Here is a 13,006-nt window from a genome sequence, read left to right as displayed (position 1 = left end):
GGAAGTGGCTGCCTGCTCCCACCCTTCCCTAGGGCTGGCCTGGGCCGGGATTCTCGTGATTCGCTCCCACAGGCAGGACCTTTGTCCATCTTCAGGACAGCGGGAGGCCCAGGTCAGTGTGTGGGCTGCTGAGTGGGAGCTGATGAGGCGGGGGATTCTAGGGAGAATCGGAAACAGAGGCGGTAAGGACAAGGGGACTGAGATCCAGGCAACCGCCGGGGCCTAGACCCCACCTGAGCCCTGGAGGGGGCGGGGGCGGGGCCGGGGCGGGCCCGGGGCGGGGCCGGGGCGGGCCCGGGGCGGGCCCGGGGCGGAACGGGCGGGGCGGGGCTGGCCCGGAGGCGGCCCGGCTCCCATTTGCAGCCTTGGCCGCGGGCTAGTGGGGCGTTGGGTAAGTCCTCCGGCCTGGAGCAGCCCCACTTCTCCAAGTCCCCCAAGCTCGATCCCTCCGGGGAGAGGGGACTCTCCTTTCGCTGTCCAGTCCTGCTGCGTGCGCCCAGCCCTCAGTTGCCGTCGGTTCTAGCGTCTCCCAGCGCGGGCCAACGCGAGAGGACAGTGATCCCCTTGCCTTGGCGTGGCCGGGCAGCCCCTGTCGGCCTGTTATCCCCCCTTGAACCGGGAGCGCTGATGGGAGCCGCCCTTTGGTACTGAGTCCGGGCTGGTGCCTTTGCTTCCTCACCTGTCCAGCAGCAGCAACAGGTGAAGTCTGAACCGTTATTGTCTCCCTCTAACAGGTGAAGAAGCCAAGACTCAGAGAGGCCAAGCCACTTGCCTGGGGTTACACAGCCAAAGGAGGCAGAGCCAGGATTTTTACACCCAGGTCTGTGTGATACCCCGGATCCTTTGAGTCAAACATTGTCCCTGACCCACCGCCCTCCTGGGAAAGCTGCGGGGAGAAGAGTATGAGCAAAGGCTGGAAGGAGCAGGGTGCATCCATCCCTGCAGGAGGACCCCCCAGGGCAGCAAAGCCTTCACCTGGAAATACTTTAACACTCAACTCAGGAGAAGTGGTACTGAGGAATAAGAATTGTGGGTTGGGCCAGACAAACCCCAAGGCAGAGGAGAGCAGTTTCCCACTGGCAGCACCCCCCACTTAACCTGGTACCTGTGCAGGGTGCAGGGGCTCTTGCAGGCCTAGGCATGTGACTCTACCTGTCTGTGCCCTCTGTTTTCCTTATCTGTCCCTTGGTGTAAAGCATGGGACCTACCTCACAGGCTTACTGAGAAGACTGAGATGCTTGGTGGAAAAGGCTTACTCCAGCCTCTGGCACAAGGTTACTGCCCAGCAGTCTCCCCCTCCCTTGCCCCTTGGAAAGCACTTCTCTGGACGTGCTTTAACCTCAGGTTGTTCAGGGCCATCTGAGAGCTGCAGTTTTTCTGGACAGCTCCATCAGCATCTAGATGCTTCTTGAGTAAGATCAAGGCTGGGGGCAGCAGGGTTTCGAAAGTCTCTGGGCTGAGACTTGCACAAGTCCAGGACTGCTGCACAGCTCCAGCCCTGCCCTGGTTTAGCAAGAAGGAGGAAGCCAGTGTTCTTGCCCCTAGACCTGCTCCTTTCCTAGTCACTCAGGCCACCACCCCGGGAGCCAGCATCCTCCTTTCTGTCTTCTCTCCCCTCCTGCTCAGTGGAGCAGCAGCAAACCCGTAAGCATATCCTGCATCTACGTCCACACTGCCACCCCATTTCCAGGCTGCCATCGTCTCTTGCTGCTTCATGTCTTCTCTGCTGCCCCTCCGGCCACCCCCAAAACTTCTGCATCGCCTGCCATGCTCTCTACCTGATCAGGCCTGTGTGGTTATTTCTGATTCTTCTCTCTGTCATTGTCCTCTTGTCCACTGCTGTCACCTGGCCGCCTCCTTCCAAGTTTTTTGCTTTTTCAAGGCCTCTCTGCACAGTGCACATGCTCTTCCTTTTCCTGGGAATGTTCTTCCCCACAGTTGTCTTGTGACTTGACCCCTGTAACTCAGGGAACACTATAAATGTCACTTTTTTTTTTTTTTTTTTTTGAGACAGATTCTCACTATGTTGCCCTTGGTAGAATGCCATAGCGTCACAGCGCACAGCAACTACCAACTCTTGGGCTTAGGCGATTCTCTTGCCTCAGCCTCCCAAGTAGCTGGGACTACAGGCGCCCGCCACAACACCCAGCTATTTTTTGTTGCAGTTGTCATTGTTGTTTAGCTGGCTCGGGCCAGGCTTGAACCTGCCACCCTCAGTGTATGTGGCTGGCGCCATAACCACTGTGCTATGGATACAAAGCCTAAATGTCACTTCTTGAGACTTTCCTGACCATCCCACCGGAAGGAGCCATGTTCACCTGCTTTCTAGCACATTACTCTGGCTTTCTTTCTTTCCAGCACTTAGTCCCAAGGGATATGATTTTTTTTATTTTTTTTATTTTTTGGTTTTTGGCCGGGGCTAGGTTTGAACCTGCCACCTCCGGCATATGGCACTGGCGCCCTACTCCTTGAGCCACGGGCGCCGCCCCCCAAGGGATATGATTTCTACGTGTTTCCTTGGTTCCTTGTCTCCTCAGCTAAAAGGTAACCCCACCAGGGCCCTGACCTTTGTTTTGACTTTTTGCCCTAGAGTCCCCAGAACCCAGCACAGTGCCTGGCACCTATAAAAGTTTCAGATAATTTTCTTCAATTGTAAGCAGTGTGTAAAACCATCGGAGTTCTGTGTTTCTTCTCAGTGCTTTAACAGCATTTTTTTCTACATTTCTTCATAAACCTCAAATTTGTCATTCTTCTAACACCCCTCTGCCTTTCTCAGCTTTATCCTGAATCTGGGCTTGAGGGCCATTTCTAGGTTCTAGCCATAATATCCAACTTAGCTGTATATATTGTTATCCTATTGTATATGGTTTTTACTATCCAGTGATTTGAGATATGGTTTTCAAACTGAGGAGTTTAAGTCCAGGGTATGATCATTTTGAAGGCTCTTGCCACTTATTACCAGTTGGCTACTTTAAAAAATCATCCCCAGCAATGTCTTCAAATTTGCCTGCAGCCTCACAGCATTGGGTTTTATCCTTTTCGTTGGTTTTGAGTAGCTTAATGAGGGAGGCATGGTAATTGCACGTTTTCTCTTGCTTGAATTGGTGAACCTGGGTGATTTTTTACATGTGTGGTGGTTCCATTTCCTATCCTGTGAAAGAAGGAAGTGTCTAGGTCACTTTCATTCTTTTCTTCACCTTCACTTGTTGTGATGGTTCCACTTGAGCCTCTCTGGGGAGAGAAGGCTGCTATGGGGACCAGAACTAAACTCCGCTGGTTGCAGAAGTGGTTCTGATCAGTCAGCAGGCAAAAAACTCTTTCAGAGTCCTTTGTGCCCTTGGTACAGGCCTGTAAGGAGGGAAATGACTTTTTTTTTAGTCTTTGTGAATTTTTTTTTCTTTCTTTTTTTTTTGTAGAGACAGAGTCTCACTCTATCGCCCTTGGTAGAGTGCTGTGGCATCACACAGCTCACAGCAATCTCCAACTCCTGGGCTTAGGCGATTCTCTTGCCTCAGCCTTCTGAATAGCTGAGACTACAGGCGCCCGCCACAACGCCCGGCTATTTTTTTGTTGCAGTTTGGCCGGGGCCGGGTTTGAACCCGCCACCCTCCGTTTATGGGGCCAGCATCCTACCCACTGAGCCATAGGCACCACCCAAATATTTTTTTCAAAATGGTTAATATTTTTTGTTTGTTTTTTTTTGTAGAGACAGAGTCTCACTGTACGGCTCTCAGATAGAGTGCCATGGCGTCACACAACTCACAGCAACCTCTAACTCTTGGGCTTACGCGATTCTCTTGCCTCAGCCTCCCGAGCAGCTGGGACTACAGGTGCCCGCCACAACGCCCGGCTATTTTTTTGCTGCAGTTTGGCCGGGGCTGGGTTTGAACCCGCCACCCTCGGCATATGGGGCTGGCGCCCTACTCACTGAGCCACAGGCGCCACCAATATTTTGTTTTTTTTAACTATAAAATTTATACAAGAATGCAGGGTTATTCACTGAAACATTGGGGTGGGAAGAAATTGGGAAACAACCTAAATAACTGTTTATTGTTTGTGGAATCCTGGGCAACCATTACAGGGAGTGCACTTAATGTTGAATACCCTGGCATAGAACAGTCTCTGAGATGTTGTGTTAGTCACCTGTGGTTGCTGTAACAAATGGCCACAAACTTGATGGCTTTAAAATAGCACATACATTTATTTATTTATTTATTTTTATTTTTGCCACAGCACTCTACTGAGGGTGACATAGTGAGACTGTCTCAAAAAAAAAAAAAAATCATAATTTGGTTTTGAACTGCCTAGTGGTAGGAGGTGCTCTTTATAATCTTTTCTTTGCAAACATTTAATCCTTGATTTAACTCACCAGCACTATGATTGCCATCACTCACTGATTTACCAAAAATTGGGTAAATAAGTATCTTATTTGTTCTTATTAATCTTCCTTAAGTGTATGTATAGCTCATATTTAGGTATTTCAATGTTTGATACTAGAGGTGTTTGGGGTCTTTATTTAGAAGTTCAATCTTACTTTTGTGACCAGAAATATGCTGTAGGAACTTAACCCTTGTTTGTATCAATTGGTCTACCGTAAAGTTGCGTGTGTTATGTGTCCTTTCACTTAATATGTGAGTTTCCAAGAACCTACCAATGATGGCAAGTGAGGGCTTACTGTGTTAATAAATATATGGAGAGAGAAACCATACACACAAATTGGAAGAGTCAATATTTTAAAAAATGTCAATTGACTTCAAATTCCTGTGTACATTCAATGTAATCTCAAGGAAATACAGCAAGTGTTTTTTTCTTATGTATAAAAATTGACAAGTTGATACTAAGGGCAAATACAAACTAAAAATTAAAAGCAAATTTTTGCAGGACACAACTATAACAGGGACTCTTCCTAACAAATGCAAACATTATAACCTAATTGTACCCTCACATTAATCCCCCCCAAAAAAGAAAAAAAGCCATGTTTTTAAAATTCTCCTTGGTAAAACACAGGAAACAAAAGACTCTTGCTCCTTCCTTTTCTCAGAGCATTTACTTTTTAAGAAAATAATTGTAGGCTCAGCACCTGTAGCTCAGCAGAGCTGGCGGGTTCGAATCCAGCCTGGGCCTGCCAAACAACAATGACAACTGCAGCAAAAAATATCCGGGCAGAGTTGCGAGCGCCTGTAGTCCCAGCTACTTGGGAGGCTGAGGCAACACACACATTTATTATCTTATAGCTCTGGGAGTCAGAAGTCCAAAATTAGTCTTATGGCCCCAAATCAAGGTGTTGGCAGGGCTGCATTGCTTCTGGGGACTGTGAGGGAGAATGTCATCTTGACTTTATTCATTCTTGAGGTGCCCACATCCCTAGAACTGTGGCCCCTTCTTCTGTCTTCAAAGCCAGCAACATGACATCTTCAGATCTCTCTCAGACTCCAGTCTCTGCTTCTAGCCTCACATCTCTTGATCCTCCAACCTCACTTATAAAGACCTTTCTAATTACATAGACCCACCTGGATAATCTAGGACAATCCCCCATCTCCAGGTACTTAATTTAATCATATCTGCAAAGTCCTTTTTGCCACATAAAGTAACATACACATTCTGAGGATTAGGACCTGTGTGTTTTTGGGAGATGCACCTTATTCCGCCTACCACTCCCTAAAGGGAAATAAGGTTCACAGCAGTGTGTGGGTTCACATTTGTGTAAGGAAAAAAGGGGGGTGGGAGGGGAAATATGATGTATGTGTGAAGGCATAGAATACCCTAGAAGGCTACATAGGGAACTGTTGAGAATGGCTGCTTCATGAAAGGAGAACAGGATTGGAAGGGAGACTTATCATAGTATATCTTTTTGTATTATTTAAATTTTTTACTACATGTATATGTCACCTATGTTAAAAATAATCTTCAGAAGTAACACATAGTCATTGTAAAAGCTTAGCTCTCCTAGAAGCAGAGAAGGAAAATACCCACTCAACTCTCACAGCCAGAGCACTCCCCCCTTTCTTCCAGAATCAACCCAGTGTGAAGAGTTTGTCTGTATTCTTGTAGGCAAAAAAAAGCATATCTATTTTATCTATTTTTCCCCTACATAGCTGGGGTCATCCTACACAAACTAGGCTGCAATGTGGTGCCTTTCTCACTGTGTGACTCAGGTCTTTCCACATCCATTCAAAGGTGTACGAGCACTGGCAGCTCCACTGCTCAGACGTATGTTAACTGACTTAACCAGACAGCTGGTGGTGGACACTTAGATTGTTGGCTGCTTTTCAGAGCAACCCCACCTCCGTAGTGTCTGTCTTTTTAAATTGGAATGAAATTCACATAACATAAAATTTACTGTTTTAAAGTAAATCATTCAGTGACATTTGTGTGCAGCCAATACCTCTTATCTAGTTCTAGAATCTTTTCATCACCCCAAAAGGCAACCCTGTATCCATTAAGCAGCAGCTCCGCATTCGTCTCTTCTCCCACTTCTGGGCAACCACCAGTCTGCTTTCTGTCTCTGAACTTGTCTGTTTTGGATATTTCATATCAATGGAATCATGTACTGTAGTGTGTGACATCTTGTGTTGGCGGCTTTCTCTAAGGATAGTTTTTAGAGGTTTATCCGTGTTGTAGCACAATTCAGTAGTTCATTTCTGTGTATGGCTGAATAACATACCATCTTGTAGACATACCCATTTTGCTTTTCCATCATCCACTGATGGACACTGGGTTGTTTCCACCTTTTGGCTGTTGTGGATAATGCTGCTATGAACTTCCACGTACAAGTGTTTGAGTGTCTGTTTCAGTTCTTTTGGGTATATCCCCAAGAAGTATGTTGTTCTACACACATTTTGAGCTTAATAATATTCTCAGACACTATTAAAACTAACTTAGTACATACTAACAAAGCACTTACTAAGGCAAATGGCAGCAGAATGGCAAATCTGGATGAATGTTTTCTTATTTTTCAGATCCAGAAGCAAAAGGAAAATGTCCACCCGGGATGAAAAGGTAAATTGATTCAGCTGGTCTAGTAGCATTTAAAGACTTCCCAGCCTTAACGATAATTCTGTTTGGTGTTTCAGCACCCTAGTCAGGGCGTTTCCACCAAACCTAAGTATTAAAAGTCACAAAGATGAAAAACTATAGGACAACTTCACAGAACCTCAGAGTAGCCTGATAACCTAAATCAGGCGGTTCAAATCCCAGCTCTGCATTTTAATGACTGTATCGTTAGGCCAGGCCCTTCAACTCCCTGCACCTAGTTTCCTCATCTGGAAAATGGTGAAAAGGTTATATACATACTACCTCTGCTCCTGACAAGATTGTCGGTAGGATTTGATGAGACAGTGATCTCACATTAGGCAGATACTAATTCCATACAGGGCTTCTCCTTACCGCCCAAGTTACAGTTAATGAAACTTGGACACAGAGAAGTAAAGCCACCTGCTCAATTTCACACAGCTAGGAGGTGGCAGAAATGGAATTTCAACCTGTCCTGACTCCAAAGCAAATGCTCTGCCTCCTATATCATATGGCCGTCCTGAGTAGGACCAGTGAACTCTGTCCTTGATATCTGTGGTACAGGTTTCTTGGACTTGGGGGGACATTGGTTATGAAGACTGGGGCATGATGGAGAGGAAATGTTGAATTCCATTTCAGCTGTTCTGGGGCCTGGCCCAGTGGAGCTACTGAGGGAAGTACTGGAAGTTCAAGGGAGCTGCAGGGTGAGTGGGGCAGAAACCAAGCAGCAAATGTGAGGGCTTCCAGGACCTCATCAGAGTGAGAACGGTGATGATCTTATACTTTGTCAAGTTGATGGCCCAGTAACTGTAAGATTTAGGGTCCCATGGATTCCAGGTATTATTAGTAGAAAGTTAATACCAAAGAAAGGTAAATAGAAGCAATGTATACTTTACCGTCATTTTAGTTCCCTATTAAATTTGGTGGACCAAAAAAACATGTGGAAATGCTTTATGCCGATTAGACTGTGGTGAGACCAGCTCACTCGACCCTATCAGGAGGAACTGGATCAACCCCTACAACTTTCTGGGAAAAAAACTAGTAGTGTGTCAAGAATCAGGAAAATGTTCATATTCAAGGCTGGTCATCTCACTAATGGGAAAGGAAATAATCCACAAAAAGGAAAAAGTACAATTTAGGCACCATGTTTCTTGACACCTTAGGCACCTAAACCAACAGTGTACAATGCACCATTATTTTATGTGCTATGGGGGGAAAAAGCCAGTGCTGCCATTCACCCTGACGTGAGGTGATGAAACACGGAAATGGATCATCCAGATTTCAGAAATGTTAAAATGTGAGAAAATGTGGTCTTGGAATTGGCAATAAAAGGGCTGAAAGTTAGAAACAGTAAAAAAAAAAAAAAAAAATGCAATAACAAGACTCTTTGGTAAGTTGTTTGCCCATTGAAAAGGCCTAAGTCTGCATATAACTAGAGGGGGAAATAAGTTGCAAAATTGTCTGCAGTCTGTACAAGAAATGAATTAGAAAGAAAGAAGCAGCTAGATAATGGGTGTTCTTGGACTTGGGGGGACATTGGTTATTGGTTTTTTTGCTCATGTTTTCACAATGGTAATAACCAAAAAAGATCTAGGCTAAAGGTCTGTTCTGTGGTGAATCAGAGCAGGTGAAGCTGGGAGGGGGGTGGGCAAATGAGCCCGGGGGTTTGAGTGAAGCTGGGGAGGTGCAGGGACAGCTTGGGTGGGGTGGCACCTGGCCAGAGACCTGTGCTGGGGCACAGAGACAGCAGGGCAGTCGGGGGTTGGAATGTAGAACAAGGACACACCTGGGGCACTTCTAGGGCAGGTGTCTGAGTGTGGGGCTGCTGCCTCTTGGGAGGATAAGCTAACCTTATTCAGTTCCTCTGTGTGGATGATTGCACATCATCTGCCACATCTGGGGACCTTGGGAGACAGCTGCGCCTAGAATCCTTGCAGCCTTTTGGCTTATTTCTCAGCAGGTGTGCAGAGGCTCCAGGCAAAGCTGGGGTTCATTTCCAATGCTGCTTCTCCCCCTCAGCTGGCCACACCCAAACCTATCAAATCAGTCTCCAAGCCTGGGTCTTAGGCTTCCTGGTGTTTTAGAGCTTCCAGGTGCTTCCAGAGTGTGGCAGGGCCAAGACTCTGGTCAGCTAGGCTGGGCACCACTTCCTCCCTCTCTGGCATTTCCATAGCTGAAGCATCATTAGTTACTGGTCCAAGTGACTGAGTCACAGTGGTGATAGCACTTAATTCCTAACTATATTTTTTCCTTTCTGTGCTTTTATAAAACTAATACCATAACTTATGCTTCTAAATGATGGGACTTTTTACCAAACTCACCTCTCTGACAGTTATTCTCAGGGAAATAGCACCCCCGCCCCACCCTGTGTCTTTCAAACGCGTTCGTGGATCCTGAAATCTATATGGAGGGTTTTGTTTTGCTTTTGCTTTTGAGATAGGATCTTTCTCTGTTGCCCCAGCTAGAGTGCAGCAGCTCATCACTACAACTTCAAACTCCTGGGCTCAAGTGATCCACCTGCCTCAGCCTCCCAAGTAGCTGGGACTACAGGCATGTACCACCATGTCTATCTAATTTTAAAATTTATTTCATTGTTGCTATTATTTTTTGAGACAGAGTCTCTCTTTGTTGCTCTGGGTAGAGTGCCTTTGTGTCATAGCTCACAGCAACCTCAGACTCTTAGGCTTAAGCTATCCTCTTGCCTCAGCCTCCTGAGTAGCTAGGAATATAGTTACCACCACAATGCCTGGCTATATATATATATATTGTTTTGTTTTGTTTTGTTTTGTTTTTGTTTTTTTTGTTTTTTAGAGATGAGGTCTCGCTCTTGCTCCGTCTGATCTTGAACTCCTGAGCTCAAGCAATCCACCAACCTTGGCCTGCTAGAGTGCTAAGATTATAAGTGTGGCTCAGTGAGTAGGGCACTGGCCCCATATTCCGAGGGTGGTGGGTTCAAACCTGGCCCCAGCAGAATTGCAACAAAAAATTTTTTTTTTTGGTTTTAGAGATGGGGTCATGCTACGTTGCCCAGGCTGATCTCAAATTCCTGACCTCAAGTGGTCCCAGCACCTTGGCCTCCTAAAGTTCTGGGACTACAGGCATGCATGAGCCACCACAACCAAGCCCCTAAAATCCATTTAATGGGCTACATTCAGCCTTTTTGTTGTTGTTGTTGATATGGGGTCTCATCCAAGCTGGTCTCAAGCTCCTGAGCTCAAGTGATCCTCCTGCCTTGGCCTCCTAGAGTGCTAGGATTTCAGGCATGCCCAGCTGAATTCAGCCTTTTAAGAAATGAAATAGGGCGGCGCCTGTGGCTCGGTCGGTAGGGCACCGGCCCCATATGCCGAGGGTGACGGGTTCGAACCCGGCCCCGGCCAAACTGCAACCAAAAAAATGGCCGGGCGTTGTGGCAGGCGCCTGTGGTCCCAGATACTCGGGAGGCTGAGGCGAGAGAATCGCTTAAGCCCAGGAGTTGGAGGTTGCTGTGAGCTGTGTGAGGCCACGGCACTCTACCGAGGGCCATAAAGTGAGACTCTGTCTCTACAAAAAAAAAAAAAAGAAATGAAATAGGATAAAATGGAAAACATAAGTGTTCCACACACACCTTAGTGACAGTTATAGAATCTTTATGTCAGTGTATAGTAAGGGGCAAGGTATAAAACATGATTTCTTACTGAGAAGCCCTGTCTCAAACTCCCCACCCAGCATGGGGCTTTGCCAGCCATGATCCAGGTGTAGGGCTGGGCCGCGTTCATGAGGGGTCCACAGGGCCCACAGGCCACCAGCAGCCTGGTTTAGAATCCTAGGTGTATTCTTAGTGGCTGTCTGACCTGGGGCAAGTCCTTGGCCTCTCTGTTCCCAGTTTCCTTCATCTGTAAATGGAGACAATGACATCCCCACCTGATAGAGTTGTTGCAAAGTGTTAGGAAGGGCTTTGCACAGAGCTCAGGGAAGGAGCAGGTGCTCTGGGGATAGTTACAGTGACTATGCTCTCCATTCCTATAAATAACTATTTCCCACACAGTCTCATGATCATCTTGCCAGGGGACAGACTTGTCTATCAAGTCAGGAGGTTCCTGACCCAGAAGAGGAAAGAAAGCTTTGGGGAGACCAGGGCCATTGGAGGAGCTCCTCAGCCTGTAAGCATCCCCTCCTGCCGGAACTAGTCAGCTGTCACAGTGGTTGTTTTCATGAACCTCAAACTTCCTCCCCACCCTAGAGAAGGAAAAGACTTCACGCTTATTTAAAGACTTCCCTGATTTTAAAAATAGGTTTTCCCCTGAACATTAACCCCCTGGGGAGGTGTTGAGGAGGTGAGCTTGTTACTTGGTCCTCCTATCTCACCTCCCATCCCCACCCCCAGGAGAGACTTGCTTAAGGGTTTTGTTCCACCACCTAGGTACATGCAGTGGAGCATGTGGCCTGCCAGGCAGAGAGGTCCTGGCGTTGAGCAGGAACCTGTCCAGTCTGTGCCCCTGTGGGTTGGCAGTCTGGTGGAGGACATCAGCCTCAGTCACAAAAATAAGTAGACATGATGCTACAGAGAAGGGTCTGGAGGCCTATGAACTGGGATACTGTGGGTGGGGACTGAAGGAACAAAAGATAAGATGGACCGAGTGTGATGATTGATACACACTTGTACTCAGGAAGCTGAGGCAGGAGGATCGCTTAAGGCTGGGAGTTCAAGGCTGCAGTGGGTTGTGATTGCACCACTGCATTCCAGCCCGGGTGACAGAGCATGAAACCATCTCTAAAAAAAAATACAATAAAGAACATAGATGACAAGGTGAAAGGGGGAGGCACATTCCAGGCAAAGGAATTCACATGTGCAAAGGCCCTGTGGTTGGAGACACCTGTCAAGTATGGAAGGCTAAGGGAGACAGTGTGGCTAGAGCAGAGACCAGTGAGAAGTGAGGTCAGATAGGCAGGCAGAGGCCATGGCACACACAGCAGGAGTAGGCCTCTGGGAAGCTCTTGAGTCTTTTTTTTTTTAAGAAACAGTATCTTGCTCCAGTGCAGTGATATGATCATAACTCATTGCAGGGTTGAATGGCTGGCCTCAAGAGATCCTCCTGCCTCTGCCCCCCAAAGTGCTAGGATTACAGGCACATGCCACTGTGCCTGCCTGGCTGGGCAGGCAGGCAGTTTTCTTTGAAACCAAAGAAGATATTTATTTATTTTATTTTATTTTTGAGACAGTCTCATTATGTTGCCCTCAGTAGAGTGCTGTGGCAACACAGCTCACACCAACCTCAAACTCTTGGGCTTAAGTGATTCTCTTGCCTTAGCCTCCCAAATAGCTGGGACTATAGGTGCCTGCCACAATGGCTGGCTATTTTTTGGTTGCAGCTGTCATTGTTATTTTTAGCTGGCCCGGGCCGGGTTTGAACCTGCCAGCCTCAGTGTATGTGGCCGGTGCCCTACCCACTGAGCTACGGGCGCCGTCAAACTTTTATTTTTATTATTATTTTTTTTTTTGAGTGAGAGTCTCAAGCTGGGTAGAGTGCCGTGGTGTCATAGCTCACAGCAGCCTCCAACTCTTGGGCTCAAGTGAGCCTCTTGCCTCCGTTTTTCTATTTTTAGTAGAGACAGCATCTTGCTTTTGCTCAGGCTAGTCTCAAACTCCTGAGCTCAGGCAGTCTACCTGCCTCGGCCTCCCAGAGTGCTGGGATTACAGGTGTGAGCCACTGCACCTGGCCCAAAAAAGACTTTTGAATAAGGGACTATGTCAGGATTCAGTGACTCATTGGGAGGGCTCCTAGGACTCAGCATATGGATATCCTAATGGCTGAGACTTAGTGCAGCAAAAGGACGCAAATTAAAACCATACAGGGAAAAGGCACATAGGGTGAATTTCGGCGGAAACCAGGCACAAGCTTCCAGAGTTTTCTCCTGGGGAGGGATCACAGAGTTCACATATGATTCTTCCTACAACCAGTTGTGACAAGATGTGTGACATGTTTAAGGCTGGAGAAGTTCATTAGAGACTCAGCAC

At 47.1% G+C, this 13,006-nt stretch overlaps 1 protein-coding gene across 5 annotated transcripts in view; it reads left to right on the top strand.

The window, feature by feature from the left end:
* HVCN1 (hydrogen voltage gated channel 1) overlaps positions 1-13,006 on the top strand; it is a 33,326-nt gene continuing 20,320 nt past the window's right edge. Inside the window, exons 1-3 of one of the 5 annotated variants that reach the window (XM_053587455.1) lie at positions 1-112; positions 735-820; positions 6,960-6,999. In XM_053587455.1, coding sequence (XP_053443430.1) covers positions 6,979-6,999 — 21 coding nt within the window. In that variant the 5' untranslated portion in view covers positions 1-112; positions 735-820; positions 6,960-6,978. Of the gene's footprint in view, positions 183-354; positions 392-413; positions 645-733; positions 821-6,959; positions 7,000-13,006 lie in introns of those variants that run through there. The other 4 variants (XM_053587457.1, XM_053587453.1, XM_053587454.1 and 1 more) reach the window with 4 other exon arrangements.

This window comes from Nycticebus coucang, chromosome 4 (assembly GCF_027406575.1).
Source record: "Nycticebus coucang isolate mNycCou1 chromosome 4, mNycCou1.pri, whole genome shotgun sequence".
Lineage (NCBI taxonomy): Eukaryota > Metazoa > Chordata > Mammalia > Primates > Lorisidae > Nycticebus > Nycticebus coucang.
The sequence above is the reverse complement of the archived record's forward strand: the minus strand, read 5'-3'. Positions and strand labels throughout refer to the sequence as shown.